This window comes from Pagrus pagrus, assembly GCF_965226575.1.
Source record: "Pagrus pagrus genome assembly, chromosome: 6".
Classification (NCBI taxonomy): Eukaryota; Metazoa; Chordata; class Actinopteri; order Spariformes; family Sparidae; genus Pagrus; species Pagrus pagrus.
The window spans coordinates 31,702,158-31,725,445 of record NC_140190.1 but is presented as its reverse complement, the minus strand read 5'-3'; the positions used below and the strand labels follow the sequence as shown (position 1 = coordinate 31,725,445).

The window sequence follows — 23,288 nt, the reverse complement described above, 5'->3', positions numbered from 1 at the left end:
TCAAGTTCTTTGTTAAAGATTTAAATAAATATAAACATAAATAAATATTGTGTGTAATGTGCACAACAATTACAGTGATGCTGTTATTGGCAATACAACTCATACAGTATGTAAAAAAGAAAATGAAAAAAAGTCATAAACACAGGAGAGAAAACATATGGATCAGATTTAGAAAATGGATCACCAGAAAAAATAAATAATAATGATGTGCCTTGGTCAGATATGATATTATATAGTATAAAATATAATACTGAAACACAAAAATACATTATTTTATATGAAACAAAATCAACAACAAAATCATTCTGTCATCTTCTGTCATTATTTTCTCTGATACTCATTCAAGTCTCATTTTTCCTTCATTTTCACCTGAAATCCAGATACTCCCTCAAACACCATATCCCACAGCAAATGAATCTCCTCATAGAGAGCCTTTGCCCCAACAAAACTCTTGTTGTTAAGTGGTCTTAGTCCAAGGGTACAGCCCAATACTGTTATGGTCAAAGACTTCACCTCTGAACTGTCCAGCTGCCTTTGAGGACAAAGTCATGGATTTCTGGGAACGAGTTAATGAACTGGTTGGCCAGGGACCAGGACAGGAGGACCTGTCATATGGAGAAGTGGCCAGATTAACTGAGAAGCACTGAGGTTGAGCGCCAGTCTCTGTCAGAGACCGACAATGCACAGAAAGAGTGGCTGAGGTCAGTTCATTTCATTATGTCTACACCACCCTAAAACAATCTAGCTGTGTCTAAAGTCACCATACTAAAGTAAATTGAATCTGGACAAATTGGTGGACAAGAATGCTGTGTCTTACTGCTGCAAAATGGTGACATTGTGAGGAAGGAAACAGACAATAATGATGACAATCATCTAGACACAGAGGACAAAAGTGAAAAAAAAGTATGTGAGATTTCCGATTGTCCAGGAGTAAGAATTACATTATACAGAGGTTTTTATTATGGCCAGACTGGAGGGAAACTCTCCCTGCTGGGATAACATGAGCCATCAGGTTTTGCTCAGCTTGTGGAGTCCATGCCAGCTCAAGTGGATGCTGTCTTTAAAAGGGGGACCAACAAACACAATGATATTCTGAAATGCATGTACATTTTTCAGATATCAATTTTTTGCTTGATTTCTTAAGCTAATATGACAGAAGCCCTGAGGGTCAATTGAAGATTTTTTTTTCTGGTGATCCATTTTCTAAGTCTGATCTAAATTTTTTCCTCTCCTGTTTATGTTTTGAGAACTGGTGGGGAAAAAAGTTTGCCAAGATAATCTTTCTGAGTTCCTTTTTTTTTCCATCTGTGAAAACATGCAACAAAAAATGTTTCATGTGTATAACCGTGTAAAAAAAAAAGAAGAAGAAAGAATTCAGGGGGGGTTTTTTTGGGAAGTGAAACAAAGTGATTTTTTTTTCTTTTTTTTGTTGTCAATGTACAACAGAAAAGAACATTTTGGGCTGGAGGAAAAAAAAATTGTAAGGCTCATTTCCTCAGTTTTTGTTTTTATAATACTCATTTTGACCACAAGAGACTGAAATTGCACCATGACCCCATGTTCTAAATAGGACTAAGAGCATTCATTTTTTCTTCAGAGGAGTTTTAATTTCTCCTTGCACCCTAAACACAAGATACATCTATGTGACGCAAACTTTCCTCTGATCATGTGTGTAAGGACTGTAAGGATAAAGCCATGTTCCCCCAGCCCAGCTCAACAATTGAACGCTCCCTCTGCTGGAGCCCTCTGGTCCCTACAACTGCTGGTGTTATAATGAGCAGTTGAGGATAAAACATAAGAAAACACCAAAGGATTGTACAAACAAATGTAATATAGGCTATTGCTCCTGGGGAAAAAAAATATAAAACATTTACTCAGTTCCACACATGAACATTCCCTCCTGAATTTGTTTTTTTTTTTCACAGGTTTTTGAGAGACGGCAACAAATTAGGAACTTAGAAAGATGATTCTGGTAAACCTTTTTTTCCAGCAGTTCTCAAGTCACAAACACAGAAGAAAAATAGCGATTTAGATCAGACTTACAGAAAAATTCAAAAAGTATATTGATAAGCATTGTTTTTAGTTTTACTGTTGTGTTTGCGTGTGTTATAAGATTTGTCAATAGCAAAAGCTTAAAAATAAAAGGTTTTTGTAAATGTCTGGCACATACATTTTCCTGGTTTGTAACTGATTGCACTAATATGTATCTGAGAGAATACAAAACTTATTGTGACGGAACAATTCAGAATAAGGTGATTCTGAATAAAAAATACCATCGTGTACCTTCGGGGACTCCGTAGAAAATACAATAAAATGAAGTTATAATCATTTACATTCACGTTTTGAGCCCCACGGAGAGCCTGTACAATCTTTTCGGAGCCCACACACAAGCCACAGCCCTGACGTTGCCGTAGCAACGGCCCGCCGAGCAGGGGGACGCCTCGAGCGACTTGTAATTGGTCAAATCAGGCTGTCGTTCGGTCATAATCCTCGCTCTGATTTGTCATTTGCACTGTCGTTCTTAAATACTCAAATATGATTGGCTAGTTTCTACACTAGCGGCCCGCCTCTTTGAATAAGCTGTAGCAGCTGCACACAGTCAGAAAAAAGCGAGCGGAGGAGGTGCTATCACAATGTAATGAGTTAAAGCTGGGCTGTTTTCAGGAGTAAAAAGTTGTTTATTTTAATCTCCTGTTGGTTGAACCGCGGAGTTGTGACTGAACTGGGAATTGTACACACTTTTGAGAAATGTAGGTACTTTTCGGCCGCATTTGTCGTCACTTCACGATGGAAGAACCTGCGACAAGGCAAGTGGTAACTCGTCAACGTTAGCTAACTCAACAAACCGTTTTAAGTTCATCATTGTTGGCTTGTAAGGTGTTTGTTCACGCATATTCTAAAGCTGAGCGTTGTGTTTTAAGTACAGGGCGATGTTTAGTAAATATCTCCAATAGTTACACTTGAGTAAAAGAATACTGACATTACTCCACAGAGAGTTTGAGATGTCCCTGTCAGACGGTGCCTCGGACGACGATATGCCCTTAACGTTACCGTCTGAGGACAGCCACAGTGGGAGCATCCGAAAGGTGACACACCTACACACACACACACACACTCACACACACACACACACACACACACACACACACACACACACACATACTCTCAGACACTCTCATTTTAAAAAAAAATGTGAAAAATGCTCCTCACAATTTCCCAGAGCTCACATTGACTTCTTCAGATTACATATTTTGTCCAACAAATGCTTCAAAAACAAAAGACTCTTCATTTACTGTCATAAATGACCAAATAATGCAGCAAATCCTCACATTAAAGAAGCTGGAACCAGCAAATGTTTGCGGAGATGAGATTTTTTTGCTTGAACAAATGAAATTATTCATCGGTTATTAAAATAGTTGGCAATTCTTTTGATTGACTAATTGTTGCTGCTATAGGTCAGATAATAAGATTCATTCGAAAAACAAAATATGATCTCTCCACATGAGGCTCCTTAGCCAAAGTCTCATAAAAAGAGCTGTGTCGATATTTGGAATCAGTAACATAAAAGACATAAAAGAACCCCAAAAGTTGACGTCTTTATTGTCAAGTGTGACTTCCACCAAAGTATTTTGTTGCTTTTGTTACCTTAAGCATTATCGTATAGAAAGAAGAAAATTAGAAAAGACAGCATTAATGTGAGTTTCATAGTCTTTAAAACCACCTCACCCAAGTTGTGGAAAAAAACCCAGCATATTTCCTCACTTACATCTGATTGCATCTAATTATGGTAGTGTTATCAGTGGTACCATCTCAGTTAGGGCTGAGTGGTATGACCAGATTTGGAGCCCAGGCCTATTGTGATATTTGAAGGGTTGTTCGTGATACATGACTTACATCTTGCTATTTTTTAAATCTCCTCAAAAGCACCTCATAAATGCTAGAACTGGGTGACAAAATCAAATATCACAATATGTTTGACCAAATACCTAAATATCAATATTGCAAATTGGAAGAAGTAGAACAGTTTGGGAGGTTAAAAAACATCACTTTACAATATCCACAGTCGAAAATGATGTATAGTCTCTTATCCCTTTAATGATGTAATAACGATATATTGCTAAGCCGTAATCACAATACAGTAGAGTTAAACAGGGATAAAGAAAATTAATGATTTGACATGGTGCCTTTAAGCAACGCACTCCTTTGGTTGGTAGAAGACTGCAATCGCAGCAGCAGTTTACAGATTACGTGGTTGTATCTGTGTTGCTAAAAAACAAGACATGAGCTCAGAGAAAGTCACCTGGACGTCGCTGGTTTCTAACTGCGGCTTTCAGACCTTATCTGCACAGATGTCGAGCTGCCTCCATCCTCCTGCCCCCGATGGTAGAGCAGAGGTGGGAGCTCGGCCAGAAGTCTAATCCATGCAGGCACTCTGAGGATTACTTGACGTGCGCATGCTCAACAAACACCTTAACTGGGTGAGAGGGAACCAGAAAGATAAAGCGAGAAAGACTGTGAGAAAATGAGAAACTGCGAGTTTGCTATGAGAAAAGACACAGGGATAAGGAAAGGGAGTGTGCAGTATATTTACAGTACAGCTGCTCCATCTGTCATCCTACTGTACATGTGTTTACCTTTTAAAGTATGAAACAGTGGTGCATTGTTTGAAAGATTACTGATTTTAGTGGGCAGACATTTAACAATCAGCTGTGGAGAAACTGCACTGGTGTTGCTGGCAGAGTGCCTGCTGAAGAGAGAGTCAAGAGGCCTTTACATTTTCAGACACATATGCAGTTCCGACATATCACCTGATCCCTCCTCTATTAAACATATTCTCCTCCTGCTGGACCATGACAGGTTATTACCATGTTTAGCATCCTCATGCTCTTCCCTCCTGAGCTCTCAGTTTCCCCACAGCTCTGACACACCCTTTGACACACCAATCGTCATGCTGTCCCGTCCAGCATGGACTCTCAAGCCTCTCAGGCAGCTTTTTGTCAAAGCTGCACTGTACTTCAACAAATAAGCTCTAACAAAAACATATTATAGGTTACTGATAAAGTCAAAGTAAGCATGTGAAATCTATCAGGAAGGCTTTCTTATGTTGTAATAACACTGTGTTTATGGTCAGGTATGGTTTAGGCACAAAACCACTTGGTTAGGGTTTGGAAAAGATCAGGTTTGGCATAAAGTACTAAGCTCTATTGCCACAAACATGGCTGAAAAACGGCCTGCCGTCTGGTAAAAAATGTCCTCGCTTTTACACAAAGATAATGGTGCTGATAGTCTGGATGAGAAAGTGTGATGTGCCGGTCAAAGCAGATATCATGCCAATCAGTTTGGTAAAGGGCAAGGGATTTAAAGTACTTGCGTTTGTTGTAACCTCAACCCTGGAAACTTTATGTCATCGACAGCTACTGTGACCAAAACAATGGAAAAGCATTTTGAGAAAGAGAATGATGAGCTAAAAGTCAAGCTAGCCAGGGTAGATAGGCTAATGGTAGCTCTGACAAATGACCGCTGAACAGCTCTCATAAATGAAAGCTAACTTCTCAACTACCTGTAACTTCATCACTGCTGACTGGGAGATGCAGTCGAGTGTGCTCCTTGCAAAATGTTGAAATAAGATCATTTATGTGAGACTAGTATGTCCTCACTCAAAACCTCTCCGTCTGGCATATGTCATACATACTTCAGCACTTACAATAGTCAGATTTGCTGCTTCAATTTATCATTCATTATTCCATCACTTCTTTTATCTTCTCTTCATCTGTATTTTCTCTGCAGGGCTGTGATCCTTTCGCCCAGACTCAGCGCAGTAAACTACAGCACCGGCGAGCTCGAATCAACCAGCAGATCAACAAGGAGATGCGCATGAGAGCCGGAGCAGAGAACCTGTTCAGGTGAGGTGCTGGGATGAGTCATACGGCTGTTTTTCTCTATACTGCTCTGATAATCTACATTTGGGGGGATAATATGGCACATTACAGTATTTTGTAAAGTCAAAGTTAGTTTTGAACATGTTCCCAGCCCAGCCTTGGGTTTTTGTAGTTTCAGCTGTTGAGCAACTTTATCTTCATGGAAAATAAGGTGCTTCAATTAATCTCTGAGCCAGGGTAAAGATAATGTCACCACATTAGTTAAAAGAAGTGAAATTATGTCCATAACCGAATATTCGCAATGGTGATGGCAGTTTAAGAAAATGGAATTCAATGACAAGAAACTGTTAAGATATGCTTTTTGTTAGAGCCCGACCCATAAAGGATTTTTAAGGCCGATACCAATACAAATATTTGGTGATTTAAAAATCCGATATTCCGATATATCGGCCGATATATATATATATATATATATATATATATATATACAAATAATCCAGAAACGCGTAACAAAACATCCAACAGATTTCCGTAACATTAGTAATTTGTAGTTATTTATGAGTCCTCGCTGAAATAATATGATAATGCAGTTTAAAAATAAACGTGTTTGTTTTCACAACGGAACAGAGGAACATCAAAATTACTAGCTAATTCCGTTTCACTCTCGGCTTACACGTAACAACAACAAAACTGGACATGGTAGTCACAAATTTTGTCATGCTTATTTGAGTTAAGAGAACTGATGGGGATGTTCTTATAATTGTTATTCAAGCAATGTATTTCTCGGCTGGATCAGCTGGTCGTAGGGTTTGTGGCGTTCTAAACACGAGTGTTGCCAACAGGGACGTTGTAGAGGGTCCTCTGGTGGACAAACTATGCAACGCCAACACTCATAACATGGTTGAAGGGTGTTTCATCCATTTTTATTTCATTTTTTAAATATTCATTTATCGGCCATTATAAATGCCGATACCGATAGTTTGGAAAATGCCTAATATCGGCCGATAATATCCGCCAGCTGATATATCGGTCGGGCTCTACTTTTTGTGACGTGTTTGTCTGCTTCATCAGTGGTTTCTAATGCAGTAAGGTTGACTCCTTGTTCATGGCAGTCATTTTCATCTGAAACATGCTCCCAGATCAGCTTCTCCTCTCTACCATAATACTGAAAAATGCTGTTCTCTTCCTCTGCGTTGGTTGCTCTTTGTTAACTTGTTGGCTCTGTCACTTTTGTGGTGATGTCCTGTGATGGGAAAAGGTCAGAGATCACTCTCCTCCAAAACACACACACACCAGCACCACCCAGTTTTATGGCTCTGTTTGTGTTCACTGTGTGTGGACACACATTTATGCGTCTGTCTGCTTGCTTGTTTGTCTCTTCTACCTTTTTTAATATTAATATTTTTTGTAGTCATACAAAATGATACTCAAACACAATCAAAAATAAAGACCAAACCAAATGGTTCTGGGTTTGTGTTTAAAAGCAGTTAGCTGTCATTCACAGAGCACATCAAAGTTTTATTGGTGAAGAACTGAGGGAAATAAAAAAAGAAACAGTGGCAGGACATCAAAGTATTCTCTCGGAGAACATTAGCGTCATCTTTATCCCCTCCAGCTTCTCTCCATCTTTCTTTCTCCTCAAGTATTTCTCAGCCTCTGGTAGATTACCAAAGGCTGAAAGATACATTTAATATATGTGCATAGTTTTTGAGAACAGCATGAATAGCCCACTGTGGAGAACTCTCTAAAAACACACTTACTGCCACTCCTTTACTCATAAAGATTCAACTTGTGAGTAGGAGGAGGAGGAGGAGGAGGAGGAGGAGTCACTTTATTAAAGCAAGGAGCTACTTTCTGCCTCCTTAGTGTTGCTGTGTCAGAATCTAATTACATCAGCACAGGAACAACAGTGTTTTAATTAAAAGACAACCAACTCAAGACTTGTTTGGCTATAACTAATTAAGTTTCCGAAAGAAATTTCTCAGCGAAGGATGGATAATAGATGGCAAAGCTACTACTTCTAATTATTTTAATTATTGTTTAGTCTGTCTATTATTTCATTCTATAAATGTAAAGGAATTGTGAAAAATGCTCCCACGGTGTTTAAGGTGACATCTTCAAATGGGTGTGTTTGTGGTCAAAATCCTGAAAATATAAATTTAATAAGGATATAAAACTAGAATTAAAATGATGAACTTTTTTGATAATTTATTTATCATAATTTTTCAAGCAAAACACCCACTGATGACCTCATTCTAGCTTTTTAAATGTGATGATTTATGGCCTCTCTTTGTCTTACGTAAAGGTAAACTATATACCTTTTGTGTTTTGGACTGTCCACTGGAAAACAAAATAATTTGAAGATATTACTTTGAGCATTAGTTAAGTGATGATTCTTATTTTTATTTTTTTTACAAATTTCTGACATTTTACAGACGAACCTGTTTATCGAGAGTACAGATGAATAAAAATACTCATTAGGTTAAGGTTTTGTTTTTTTAAAGCACATTAAAAAAAACGCAGACCAAAGCGAAATCTGTCGACACGTCACAGAGAAAGATCAACACAAGAAATATACAAAGCACAGAAAAAACCCAACACATCAAAACAAGCAGCCTGTACAGATCAGGAGGGTTCAATCGCTTATACAGTATGTAAAGGTACGTTTTGCGCTGAGACTTGAATGAGTCGACTGGGGGCAGATGTGATCGACAAGGGCAGGCTGTAAACAGAGTAAAACAGAGAAGAGCAACAAATCCCCACCTGTTGGAGGCTGGAACCAGTGAATATTTGGAAATACCCATTGACTAAAACAATTTTGAATCATCAGTTGTGAATAGTTTTTTCTTCAACTAATTGTATCAGCTCTAATAGGCAGACTTGACTAATTCTTTATTCTTTCCTATCTTTCTCCACTATTGACTGGATTCTGGCTGTTATCCTAAAAGGTGATGACTCAGTTTAGGGGAAATAAAACAAGCACTCCGGCCCTTTCTATTGGGACGGTAGGTCACACAGACAAAGAGGACCCCCCCACACAGCCCGTCGGCTTGTAATCAGCCGGCTTTGTGTCCACCTCCTGTCCTGTTCCCATGCAGAGATTCCCAACAGAGCCCCAGAAGCTCATCCCCCACTTATTTGTCTGGCACAGTCAGACCTTTTTTTTTTGTCTGTCCTCCTCTTTTCCGGTGAACTGTAATAGTACACACACACACACACACACACACACACACACACACACACACACACACACACACACAATGTAACAAAGCGTCTCGCTTTCGTTTTCACCTCACTCACTCTGAAACTGTTCTGGAACTGGGTCGTGGGTAGGGAGGGTGGGGGGTTGGGGGGTTAAGATGCTAATTACAGATGAAAGAGGGGTTGTAACTCATCAGGGTTTGTGATTGGCTGATGAAGACGTAATGCATGTTGCAGAGTGGGAATTCAGCTGAGGGGCAGTAACAAGTTTAATCCTGGTCTACATGTCACTTGGTTGGTTATTACAAAAATATGAGAAGTTTTCAGCTCCTCAGTCAGTGCGTACACTCAGAGGAAGAAAGTAATTTTTCTCTCCACAGCTGTGGTAATGGTGTGCGTGCAAGTGGGTGTGTTTGAAGGGGATATTTGGCAGCCCATTTAAAGCTGACTAATCAGATTGCCCTTGGCTTGATCCTAGATATAGGTGTGTGTGTGTGTGTGTGTGTGTGTGTGACTGAGGGAGGGAGGGACTGACAGATGAAGAGAGAAGTGAAGGTAAAGTGGTCTAACTGGACAGATTAACATTACTTACAGTAGCTCAGAGGTGAGCTTCAGCTGCATGTTTGAGCCCAGTTTGGTCATGTGTCCTGGAATTACAACTTTCACTTTCTACACTAGACACTGGTTTTCATGACAAAAAACAATTGAAAATACTGTTTTTAAACATCTGCCTCCTATAAGGTCTGTACAAATTATCATGTCTATTTATATTTACTGTACATACATATGCAGTGGTGGGAAGTAACCAAGTACATTTACTCAAGTCATGTTTCAGGTGTTTTTGAGTTACAGGGCATGACTGTAAGAGTTGCCACTGGCAACCATTTGGAGAAATTGACAACCAGTTTTTGGCCCTTCAACCACTTTTGCCAAAAATGAGAATAGCAAGCAGCAAATGTGAACCCAAAAATAAAAAAAGTGTTTGTATTTGCTACATGAGTGATTTTTGAATATTGCTGTCACAGTCAGAACCAGAACCAGACTGCGCCACATGTGTGTTGGTGTGTTTACTCATGTGCACACAGGCATCTGTTTGAGAGACAGAAGTGAACAAGCATTGACTTGCTGGATTCACTTTCAAGGGATCTTTGATGAACATAACAACAGCTGCACTACTGGTGTTTTCTGTAGGACTATTTTCTGCTGAATATTTTTTCCTCCTGAATTTCTTTTTGCCACTCGCTTTCACACATGGAAATTGTGTTTTCTCCAGAATTGTTTTTTTTCTGCTTGGTTCTGCAAATAAAAATAAAAGCATTTTGCCTCTTTGAAAAAAAAAAAAATCTCTTGGTTTTAAAGACATTTTCACAGATACAAAAAAAAAAAGTGAAGCAAATTTGAAAGATTTTCCTGGCAAAACTTTTTTTCCCACCAGTTCTCGAGTCATAAACACAGGAGAGAAAGCAATTTAGTAGACTTAGAAAATGGAACACCAGAAAAAACTTGCCCTTCAGGGCTTCTGTAATCTGACGACTCATTCAGCATCAAGACTTTTCCTTTAAGTCTTTGTTTTTACCGGGTAAAACTCTGAAATGAAGATAACTATCTAACAGTGTTTCCCTATGTAGAATATATTAGGGCTGCCCATGAGTGGATTGTGTCTCTTTATCTGTATTTATTATTTCTCTGCATCGGAAAAGTGTAGATTTATTGAAAAGTCTGCCAGAATCATTCACTTTTGTGCGTAATATTACTCATCTTGTGGATTCAGTGCAGTTGTGCTGTCCTCTTCTTTAAAATGCTCAGCTGAAGTCTGTTCATCACCCATACTCATCTTTTAAATTCTCTGTTCGTCCCTTAGACACACACAGCTTTAACTTTAATGATAACATAGTTAGGGGGATAGGGGGATTTCCTGGACCACATTTCCAACTAAGTGATTATCATCAGTTACCGTGGCAACCCAGTGATGCCTCAGATTTCCAGGAACATTGTGTGTCATTGACCTCAGGCCTCCACACAGTAGTTTGAGCTTGCTTTACTCCTCCCCCTGTGATTGGAGGAGGGGTGGAGGGTCTTGAAGTGAATGAAACACAGGATGATGGAGGAGAGGGTGGAGAGATGATAGTTGCATACATTAAAGAGGCTTTTTGTCTGAGAAAAGTCTATGACTGGGTGTGTTTATGGTGTCATGAATGCAGATTCTCCTTCAAGGCAGCTTTAGAGGTGGAATGTGTTATTTGTGATGCTAAGCGAAGGGCACACAGTAACACAGTCGATGACTCATTAGTCGATTGCAAGAAAGTTATTTGGCAAGAATCGATTTCATTTCAGTCTTTTTCACACATAAATGTCAAACAGTTGCTGGTTCCAGGTTGGACAAAAGAAGCAATCTGAATACGTCACTTTCAGCTTTAGACAATTGTGATGAGCATTTTTCAGCTTCCTGACAGTATAAACAATTAATCTATGAGTCGTGTATATAATCAGCTGACTAATCGATGAGGAAAATAATTGCTAGTTGCACTCTCAAATGACAGTGATCAGTAGCATGAGCAACGGATGAAGAAGGGATGCATGACAATTTTTTTATAAAGCATCAGAACAAAGAAATGTTTAATTGATAAATTAGTTACTGAAATAATCTAGAAGTAGTAAGGTGCTTTAAATTAAGCTTTAGAAATGCTACTACTGATCATTTTATCATCCATTGATCTGAACATTATTCAACTGGTCTGTCCACTTTATTACCAGCCCCCAGGATACCTTGGCCAAATTATGGAAGGACTTCCAGCTCATCCTGTAACTTAATGGTAACAGGAAACCAATCCTTGTTCTTAGAGCTGTTGGTACGGCATATCTTTTATTGATGAAACTTTATTGTGCAAAAACGACAACAACATTATTATTGCTTAGCCCACATAAGCTAATGCTTCTTAAGCCATGGAAATGCGGCTGGTGTGTCAGTATGTTACTTCTGCTAGTTCTGCAGAGCACCGGAAGTATCACCCGTAATATTTTCCCCAGTGACCTACCAAGGAAACTAGTGGATAAAATGTTAGAACATACTTTAAAATGCTTATCAGTTTCCCAGAGCAGAAGTTGAAGTCCTCAACTGTTTTTTCTGTCTGATCAACAGCCAAAATAATTTTTTTATTACATTTCTAATGATAAAGAAGAAAGCAGCAAATCGTTGCATTCTGATAAGAGCTCAATGTCTGGCCCTAACCTAATACAATTTTAATACAACTTGTGCAGTTTAGGAGGTGGGAGTGTCTGTGATGTTGGTGCCTGAACCTACTCCTGCTCAGTGGCAATAACTGATTTACCTTTTGAAGTTTTGGCATGTTGACTTAGAGTAAATTCTAAATGAACCTTTTTTTCTCCTGTTGCATTGTGTGTGTGTGTGTGTGTGTGTGTGTGTGTGTGTGTGTGTGTGTGTGTGTGTGTGTGTGTGTGTGTGTGTGTGTGTGTGTGTGTGTACAGGGCAACAACAAACAACAAGGTGAAGGAGACGGTGGCTCTGGAGCTCAGCTTTGTCAACTCCAACCTGCAGCTGCTAAAAGAGGAGCTGGAGGAACTCAACAGCAACATGGAGGTCTATCAGACAGACAGGTAGACGGCTGACTGATGCGCGCGCATACACACACACGCGCGCCGAAACAAGGCCCATTTATTATTTGTTTCCTGAATTCCAGATCACTCTCATTAGCCTAATGACAATTATAATTAGTGACAACAAGCATCCATTATATTGTTGTATTCACACGGTGCACTGTGTGTATGTGCTTGTGTACTTCTATCTTTGTGGGAACCTAATCATGTTTTAGAGCTTGACATTTTTCTAAAGGGGATTTTAGGTATTTTTTAACCTGGGCCGTATGTTAATATATTTTGGTGCGTAAATGACTGATGGGTACAAATGGTTTTGGAACGTTCCAGTAGACCACCTCAGCCGTGACACAGGCTGCAACATGATCTTTGTGGGTAATGTCAACAGTCAAAGTAAGTCCTCTAAAAGTGCCTGTTTTTGTGTCTGACAATATTACAAAAAGGATCCCACAAAGAGACCTCTTTGTCAAAGAGTAAAATCCTTTTTGTTTAACCACAAACAGCTGCTACTGTACATTGCTCTCGCAAAATTCACCAGACTCCATTTACAGAAACAGTAATTTTATCATTGTAAAACTCACTACAAGCAAACTTGACAGAAAATAAATTAAAGTTGTCTGCAGTCATAATTTAATCACTTTATGTAATTGAGGGTTTTCCTCAATTATATAAAGTGATTCATCAGATTAAATGAAGTACTGATGGCATTTTCAGTGTCGGTATATGACAACCTGAGAATGAGACTCCTCAATCAACTGTGATGCAGAAATAAGAGAAAAACCCTGCGCAGCAATCAAAGATTTTGAAATTTCAATGTTGATGTTATGAATGAAGCTTGAAGCTTCTATCTATTTGGTAAAGCAGTAAAATTCACTGTGTTAGATGTGAAAACTTACGGGGAAAATTTGACATCTGTTTGTGAGTTGAAGTATGAAGTGTTTTATGATAATGAAATTACTGTTTCTGTAAATTGAGTCTGGTGGATTTAGCGAGAATGATGTAGCAGCAGTTTCCAGATAAACAAAATGGGATTTTACTCTTTAACAACGAAGTCTATCACTGTTGGGATCCTTTCCATAATGTTGTCAGACATTTAGAATACAATGGCAAAAACAAGCATTTTAAGAAGATCTAGTAATATACCAGATTTACCCTTAATGTCCTGTACTTAGTTCGTTAAAGGCTTTTTGGGGGTTAAGACTTAGTTTAGGTTAGAATTAGGTTTCAGTCAGAGTTGTTGTAAGAGGCCAGGAAATTATGTCAGTGAGGGTTCTCATACACACACACGTGTGTGTGTGTGTGTGTGTGTGCGTGTGTGCGTGCGTGCGTGCGTGCATGCGTGCGTGCGTGTCCGTTGCGTGCATGCGTGCAGTCCTTCCCAGCAAGGAGATTTTTTTTCCCTGTGCAGCTCGGGGTCATGGGAGAGATAAATCCCCTGATTACAGTGTCATTAATGACCCCCTGGTGTGTGTGCGTGTTTATGTTCATTGTGAATGGGAGGGGGTGACTGTGGGGGGTGTCGGGGCTGTAAGGGTTAATACTTGGATTTAGCTTTGCTTATTAGCAGGATGAAGCCGTGAGCAGTGAGCCTGCTGGGTTCGGGTGAAGATGAGCAGATGGTAGTGCTGACCTGACTGTGATTGTGTATTTACAACTCTGTATTTACATGTTGGTGTTGCATAGCATAGTGGAACCTGTGAAAGTTCAGACACAAACCAACACACACTGTTTTTTATTTATTTTCACAGCGAGGCCATCAATGTTCCCATGATCCCACTGGGATTAAAAGAAACCAAAGAGGTGGACTTCACAGTTTCTATCCAGGTGAAGATGGCATCCATCTATTCATATTTTATCCCATTGATTTATCTCAATTAGAGAATTTTCTTTTCTATGGGAGAAAAAACGTGAATCTTGTATTTAACATCAATTTCCTTATTTCACAAGTGTGTCACAGTGTTTCAGCTTACTTGTTGTGATAAATACCAAATTAAGGTCACATCCCATAAACTATTAATGCATCTCTTTAGCCCCAATAACACTGCCCTTCAGTGCGGGAATCATGCGCCGATTCTCCGCATCGCCATCTCTGTGAAAGTTACAGATGCAGAGAGGGGGGACAGTTTCACTGCGACTCTGATCTGCCTCCGGAGGTAGTATCAGAGCCGCAGCAGAGGCGAGCCAGCGTCTGTGTGGATGGAATAGCTGGAGACGCAGATCAGGGGTGTGTCGGTCTAATGGTGTTCACAGTCTGACAACTAAACAGATCCTTCACTCATCAAATAAAAGAGAAATGTCCCACACTTCAACCCACAAAGCAACAGGACCAAACAGTAATGTGGTAACATTACTTTTGTAATGGTAACATTACTGTTACCATTACATGGTCACTGGTAGTGTCTTTGGCAACTTAAATGAGGAAAAAAATACTGCAGTTATACGTGGAAAAGTGTCTGTCATCCTGTCTGTCCTACCGACTCTTCGTCACATTTCTACCTGAAAAACAGCGTCCATACCCGGCAGCAGAGCCAGGCGCTAACCGCAGTTGAATGGTGGGGATTATGTGACGTTTGTCTCCTTCCACTATTGTGTTATTGTAGTTTACTGTCTCTAGCAATTTGTATTGAAAAAAGTCACTGCGACGGTCAGCCCTCCTGACTGATACTGAACTTTCCCCCAGAAAACAGCATCCCTCCCCACGAGTGAAAGCCAGACAGGGTCTGCTGTTTACTGATGGTGACTATGTACTTATGTAATTTAGACAAAAAACACAACTGTCACTTTCCATGATGCATGATGGGTCAGGATCTCAATCACAATACATTATAACTGCATCCATATGATTATAAATGGTTGGTGGATACCTGTTTAGATTAACAGGTGGAAACTGGAGGAAACACGTAAAAAAACACACACAGACGTCAACGTCATGATGTGTACCGTCACGCCTCTTTTGGTTCTGCAGCACCGGCGTGCTGCTGTATGAAATGGTGCGGCTTTATACCAACGCTGCTTGGTTCAGTATGAACAAACAAAGGCAGAGAAATGGCTTTCAAGTCTGTGTAAAAAGGGCTTTTCTTTTTGTGAAAAGTTGTGAGAAGTTGCATTTAATCACAAATTTTAAACATTACTTAAATATACTGTATGTCAAAGCCTGATTTTCCAACTTAAGAAAAATGCTGGAGTGTCAATTAAATTGATTTCATGTCTGATAAAACAAGTCTTTTTTTAATTTGGGAATCTTTGGTCTTATATTTGTTTCAGGATTATTGAGGGGTACTAAAAGCTCAGTCAAGTCTCCTGCAGTTTGTTTAAATATTAGAGAATACTTGAGCTTCAACAGATTTGTCTTCATGTGACCGTCGGTCTGTCTCCCCTCACAGGACTTCATCTGTGAGCACTACGGAGAGGACAGCTCGCTCTACGACAAGGAAATCAAGGAGCTTATGGAGCTCAGACAGGTTAATAAATACTCTCATACACCTAAAATGAGCGGTGATTTAGTTAAGTATGAAGACCGGTTTTCATTTAAGGGGGTTGTAGAATATCAGGAATATCATCTTGTAAGGATGAGAGGAAAACTATCTGTCTATAATATAACATGTATATCTATGTTGTTTGGGCCAGGCCATGCGTACACCCAGTCGTAACCAGGCTGGTCTGGAGCTACTGATGGAGTACTACAATCAGATGTACTATCTGGACCAGCGCTTCTTCCCCCTACACAGGAACCTGGGTGTGCACTTCCACTGGTAGGATACCAGTACTTTCTAATGGAAAAGTTTATTGAATCCTGTGCTAAAAGTACTTTAGTTACATAGTTATGACAATGAGTTCTGTGATTAGTCTGTTTGAAATGTCATCCATGCTCTGACAAGCCTGTACTGCAGCCATCTTCACTTTATGCTTTTTTATGATTTGGGGTCTTTCTGGTCTTTCACAGGTGAAACACATGATCCGTTGAATTGGGGTCATGTGACTGCGAAAATATTCCCATTTAAGAAGCTTGAATCAGAAAATGTAGACTTTTTTTTCTTAAATTACTCAAACTGATTAATCGATCATCAAAACAGTTGGCAATTAATTTCATAGTTGACAACTAATCGAACAATCGTTGCAGCTCTGCTGGCCTCGTCTCTGTTTGTAGTGTCATTGTCCTGGTGCATTGTCTTAAAAATTTGGGGGACTATGTGTATGTACATGAGTATGAAAGTGATGATGATGCAAACATTCTAAATTGGCCCTCAATCTAAAATTATGCACTTTAACGTCAAGATCATAGTTGTATTTTAAAAAAGGATGCATTAAGATTAAGTAATTTGATTCCTTCTGGTCTGTCTCTCAGGTACGACTCTCTGACAGGCGTCCCGTCCTGTCAGCGTACGTTGGCCTTCGAAAAAGGAAGTGTGTTGTTCAATATCGGTGCTCTGTACACACAGATTGGAGCACGGCAGGACCGCTCTGCAACAGCTGGAATAGACAAAGCTATAGATGCCTTTCAGAGAGCTGCAGGTACTGAAACCAAACATACTCACCTGAATGCTCCATCAGCCTTTTGTCAGGATGTCAAACACGAAGGCAACATTGTTTTACACAAAAACACCCAAGTCTGTTTCACCTTATTTGCCAAAGTATACTGTAGTTCAGTTTGTATCCACATTTTATCCATTTTTCTTTTTTTGATACTTCATAATTATCCTAACATTTACGTAGAGCACCAGCTAATTATTGTTTTCATCATTGTTTAATATGATGTAACACAGAGAAAAGCAGTACATCCTCAAATATCAAAAACTGGGACCAATTCATTTTTGGCATTTTTTGCTTGACAAATTACTTAAATGAAAAACTGACTCTCAAAATTGTTGTAAATTGACTATGACTAACTTATTGTTTTGGAACAAAATTATTCATATTTCTGTGTTTATGTCCATTTCCTTGTGTGTGTTTAGGTGCATTTAATTACCTGAAGGAGAATTTCTCTAATGCTCCAAGCCTGGACATGAGTAGTCCATCACTCTGCATGCTGGTACGGCTGATGGTTGCCCAGGTGCAGGAGTGTGTGTTTGAACGTGTCACACTCACCACGCAGGACACAAACTTCATGTCTCAACTGCGTCTGGCACAAGAGGCTGCACGGGTGAGTGAACACGTCTCTGGTTGTGTTTTGTTGTTCCTGCTGATATATAGTGATTTTCATGCTGTATATATGTGTGTGTCTCATGTAGGTGTCAGACGTGTACTTGTTGGTGCAGCAGACCATGACGCAGCCTCTGATGAAGGACTATGTGCCGTTTTCTTGGGCGTCCATGGTTCAGGTCAAATCTGAGCACTTCCGTGCCCTCTCACACTACTACGCTGCTGTTGCACACTGCGACCACACGTGTAAGTCACACCACACCACTCTGAGCATTTCACTTTGATATATGCAGGGGGGTGTTCACACTGTTGTATCCAACTATTTCCCAATCGACATTTGGTTGTTTAAATTTTAACAGTCTTTGTTTGCACATAAAAAAAATACAAGAAGACTTTCACATTAACATACAAAAAACACACCTACACACATACTGTACATGTACAGCTTAAAAAAAAAGAATAGCAAGATAAACAAAATATATTTTGCAGCGATGGATCTCATGGTGGGACAGCAGTCAAACAACTAGCTCCCTAAGAAAAGTATAATTCTGCCCCCTCTCATGTAAAATAGCCGAAAGCCCGTGTCACACTTATCAAACATTCCCAACCATAGGGAACATTCTTATGTTGGCAGTTTTCTTAGTGGCCGATCACACTGAGACACATCGCTAGAAACGCAATGCACTGCCACCAAAACCATTGTTTTCATCTGGCCCGGTGTTCATTCCTCTCTCTCTTGTGTTGCCCGTCATGTTTTTTTAGCGTTTTTTAGAGATGCATAAAAGTTTAAATGCCTAACTTTCAGCTACATTTCATTGCCCTGTAGCACACACAGCCCTTTTGCAGTGGTGCAGCTGTTTTTCCCAACGTGCTTTTCCAAGGTGGTTTTGAAGTGGCCCCAACTGTAGCAATGCGCCTCGATGTGATCAGGGCCTGAGAATGTGTTTTTAAAACTAACTGCTCATGTCACATTGATCAAACAAAACATTTCATAACAAAACAGACTAAACTCAACAAGTCAAACAGTTGACTTCAAAAATGACCTCAAAATGGGGAGTTAAGAGTATATCTACTGTAATTTAGATACTTGTACTATTATGTCTAAAAATGGCAAGACATCTTCAAAAATGCTAGAAATTTTTTTTTTTTTAAATATCTGGAGCAGGTCATGGTTATTAAGAAGACAATGCAAGGGCGCTTTTCATCTTTGTCGTAGGCTGGAAAACGAAGATCTGTTTTTTAACCCTAACCCTGTCAAATCTGACTAAACCTCTCCAAACAAGGACAGACAGACCTGCATTTGAATGTTTGAAGAAGAAGAAGAAGAATGTTTGATTGGTGTGCCATGACTTTAACATGTGGCTTCTTATAAACAAAAAGTATCTTTAGTAATTGTTGATTAGGAATTTGAATTACTTTTTACTAAAAGAAATTAGAAATATGACTTGAATTTTGGGGTTTTCAGAAGCGTCTTGTTTCCTTACACACTAACTTCACCTTTGATAATTCTTACCCAAAACATTTCTTTGTGTTCTGTATCTACACACATGAACTTTGAATGCGTTGTCGTGTAGTGTCTGCAGAGGAGGAGGAGGAGGGTGGCGAAGAAGCAGAGAAGGCTTTCCTCCAGTTTTACATCAACGTTCCTGCAGGGCCACAACTCAGCCAAGTTTTGCAAGACCCTGAAAAAAGAAGAAAGCTTGGTAAGTTCACGTGCACTAAGAATATGTTCATATTTAGTCCAAATTCACAGCAGTGGAGACGTCAGGTAGCTGCTGTGAGTTGCAGTTCTATGGAGTTAACCTTTGTGCAAACATCAGGGACGTTATTTTTAAAAACACTGTCTTCAGGTAAAGCTCACCTGCGGCGTGCAGTCATCAGACATGAGGAGGCCATGCGTGTCCACAGTCTGTGTAAGATCCTGAGGAAGATGGACATCCTGCAGGACGTGCTGTCTCTCACGCACAAACGCTCTTTGGACAAGTACTCGGAGCTGGACAGAGAGGACGACTTTGATGAAACCGCAGAGGCGCCAGAGATACAGTGTAAGTATCTGGCTCATGTCTTATCAATAATATGCAATGGTTAAATGGCAGGAAATGATTGTAGTGTCTTCTCTTGTCAGCTCACACCCATCAAAAACCAGACATCACTCCACCAAACTTCTCTACAGTCCAAGTCACTGATATCTTCCAAAAACTGGTAAGACATGTTCATATTCCAATTGCAAATTGTAGTCCTGGTACTTGATTTGAAGATGAAATGTTGCTGTGCTGCAGGGGCCTCTGTCAGTGTTCTGTGCTCGGGCTCGCTGGGGCCCCATACGAGTGATCTGCCTGCAGAGGGGAGAGGGTGGCCTGGGACTCACACTCAGAGGGGACTCCCCTGTCCTGGTGGCTGGAGTGGTGCCTGGAGGCTGTGCAGCGGTAAGAAAATCCAGACTTCATCTGCATCAGTTACAGTAGTCAGCTCAGTGTTTGGAAGTACCGAAGCCCTTTTTTTCTGGTGATCCAAATCTAATTTGGGGGACTATGTGTATGTACATGAGTATGAAAGTGATGATGCAAACATTCTAAATTGGCCCTCAATCTAAAATTATGCACTTTAACGTCAAGATCATAGTTGTATTTTAAAAAAGGATGCATTAAGATTAAGTAATTTGATTCCTTCTTGTCTGTCTCTCAGGTACGACTCTAAATTGTTTTCTCTGCTGTGTTTATGACTTGGTGGGGGAAAAAAGTTTTACCAGGATAATCTTTTAAAGTTATTTTTTCCCCATCTGTGAAAAGACATGAAAACAGAGTGGACATTGTTTTTCCAGGAGACTTGTGAAACCAATTGGTTGAAAAAAAAAACTTGGTTTCTCACTCAGGAGATTTGTTTTTCAGGTGTAAAACATGAACTGAGTGGATTTTTTTTTTTCTTTGAGAATGTTTAATAATCATATGTAAACATGAAAAGAAAATTCAGCCCAAAAATATTCAGAAGACCTTTTTTTTCACCTTAAAATTTTCTTTTTTTCCCAGGAGAAAAAAAAAAGTGTGAAACATGGGGTAGAGTGGAGGACTTCGGCCTCTTGTGGTCGAAATGAGTATTACAGAAACAATTTAATACAAACATTTCACCAAAAAAAATTAATTTCTTCACTTGCCCATCAGGGCTTCCATACATAAAGGCAGACTCTCTAGACAAGTTCACAAATGTGAATCTGTCTGCCATAACAAATGAAACTTGAGCTCCCAGATTCGAAGTTCTCAGGCTTTCATAAAGAAGACACCAAAACACATTTCTATAGTAACTCTTAAACTACTGTTTAAACTGTGCAGCCTGAGTGAGGACAGTCATACAGTCTATCTGTGGTTCAGACAAACTTTAACACAGCAGATGGATGATGATTGGTTGGAAATATCTCACGTTTTAGTGATTGACACATGATGTTTGTGGGTTTGCAGGAGGCGGGACTGAGGGAAGGAGACTACATAGTAGCAGTGGACGGACAGGACTGTAAATGGGCCAAACATGGCGAGGTGGTCAACATGCTGCAGAGCTGCAGCGACAGAGGAGTGGAGCTCAGTGTGGTCACACTACACTCACATGAATCACAGGTAAGTAATTTTGTGTGTGTGTGTGTGTGTGTGTGTGTGTGTGTGTGTGTGTGTGTGTGTACAGTGGCTGCTGTTTCAATATGTGTGCTTACCTGTGTAGTGACCAATACTTTACCTGTGTGTGTTAGCAGGTGGAGAGGAGAGCCATCATGCTGTCCCACGGCAGCGACAAAGAAAACACTCGGCAGCGTCTGCTAGGTGGAGGTAAGGGCCAGAGCTCCGCCTCTTTGTTGAACTGGAACAGGAAGAAGAAGAGGGAAGGCAGCGGTGTCACCAAGAGACTAGGAAGCACTTTCAGTTTGTCGTTTGGAAGCATCAGAGACGCAGAGGCCATGTACTGAGACAGGACTGCACAGGAACCACTCAGGGAATCACAGCAGTGAAGCACACGGTATGATTGGGACCACGTTCAGACCAGCTGCAGTGCTGCACCAGGAAACACCAGCAGCCGCTGCTGCAGCAGAGTGCTCTGATATGAGAGCACAAGCGTAGCCAAGTTAAAATGTGCTACAGCATGGTCCAATGTATCTGGCAACTTTGTCATGGAGGCACACATACCAGGTAGAACAACCTCAAAGTACGGTACAAGAGGAGCTTAGTAATCACATTCTGTATCGGCTAATGCACCTCGATTATTTCTGTCCATATAATGACGCCTGTCATGACACAATGACACCAGACACAGCAGGCACAATCTGTAGTGAAAATTTAGAGAGACTTTACTGAACTCTCCTTCTACTCAACTTTACACAAAATGCGTATTGAAATTAATGTAACTTAACTAAAATATTGAGAGGGCAAAGCAGAATTAACGAGCGTGCACCAAATTTCTTGTGTCTTATGTTATCCTGAAATGGTCACCTGTTGAACCACTGAAGTGCCCCACAAACCATCTGAAACTTATTGATTATGTTCAGTTTATCCTCTGATACTTCACCAAGAAGTATGATGTTGGACTCGTCCTCAGATCAGTATTTTGGAGAATATTATTGTGTTTAGTTTTCTCATTTTTAGATGATTAAAAGCACTTCAGAGGTTTTTTTGTAGTTTGGTATTTTTAAACACTGTGAATATTGAAAAGGACAAATCTCTTGTTAACAATGTGGTTGTGACTTGGCATTACAATAATGAACATGACATACATTGACAGGTTGTTTGTGAGAACGGGGGTTGAAGTCCAGCCACTGTACTGTGAGTTACAGTCAGCCAATATTAGGAACAATGGATGAAGATGTTAGTGAGAAAAATGTTTATTGTAATTAACATTGTATGAACTTTTTGTAAGATTTTGATACGACTAGAATTCTGAGAATTGTAGCACATTATTGTTTGATCCAGCTAAAACTTACTGCTGTCTGTTTTTATTTTGTTTGTGCCATTTGTGATCCACAGTGATGAGTATGGAAAGTCAGAGGAGACAAACACAGTTGTTTCTCACAATCTTTGTTTTGGTTTTCTGTATTGATTTAAAAAAAATAATAATTACAAAAGCTAGGGTTGAGAATTTATGCCATGATTGCAAAATAGCAAGATAATCATGACAGTAATTTCCGATTTGAAGAAAACAAACTCGTCATGTTGTGACAACAAAGTGACAGACAAATCTTCTTATGACGCCCTCCTCAGTTCTCTGTACTCTGTGTGTGAGTAAGTAAATGTTTGTCAGGAGGAATATTTTTTTCTTTGTGTTTGTGACTGAATATCTGAACATCCCTCAACGACTGCATCTGGGGATTTGCACAGTATTTTTTCATGTGTAAATAAAGTAAAAGTGAATTATTATCAGCTTCAACTCTTTGAATGTTCTTGACATGCTGCGACAAGCACGTCACTCTAGCTTAAAATGATAGCA

At 39.8% G+C, this 23,288-nt stretch overlaps 1 protein-coding gene across 2 annotated transcripts; it reads left to right on the top strand.

Annotated features, from left to right (window-relative positions):
• The first annotated feature begins 2,585 nt into the window (after window positions 1–2,585).
• rhpn1 (rhophilin, Rho GTPase binding protein 1) lies at window positions 2,586–23,218 on the top strand. Of its 2 annotated transcripts, none has more exons than XM_084355177.1 (16): window positions 2,586–2,807; window positions 2,993–3,086; window positions 5,788–5,903; window positions 12,567–12,695; window positions 14,441–14,516; window positions 16,076–16,153; window positions 16,320–16,444; window positions 17,038–17,204; window positions 17,645–17,832; window positions 17,921–18,077; window positions 19,406–19,534; window positions 19,682–19,876; window positions 19,957–20,033; window positions 20,111–20,257; window positions 21,284–21,436; window positions 21,568–23,218. In XM_084355177.1, the coding sequence occupies exons 1-16, from the start codon at window positions 2,788–2,790 to the stop codon at window positions 21,775–21,777; spliced, it is 2,061 nt and encodes a 686-aa protein (XP_084211303.1). In that variant the 5' UTR covers window positions 2,586–2,787; the 3' UTR covers window positions 21,778–23,218. The 2 variants fall into 2 exon arrangements, with proteins under 2 accessions (XP_084211303.1, XP_084211302.1); XM_084355176.1 differs by having other exon boundaries at window positions 21,565–23,218.
• Window positions 23,219–23,288: the final 70 nt, after the last annotated feature.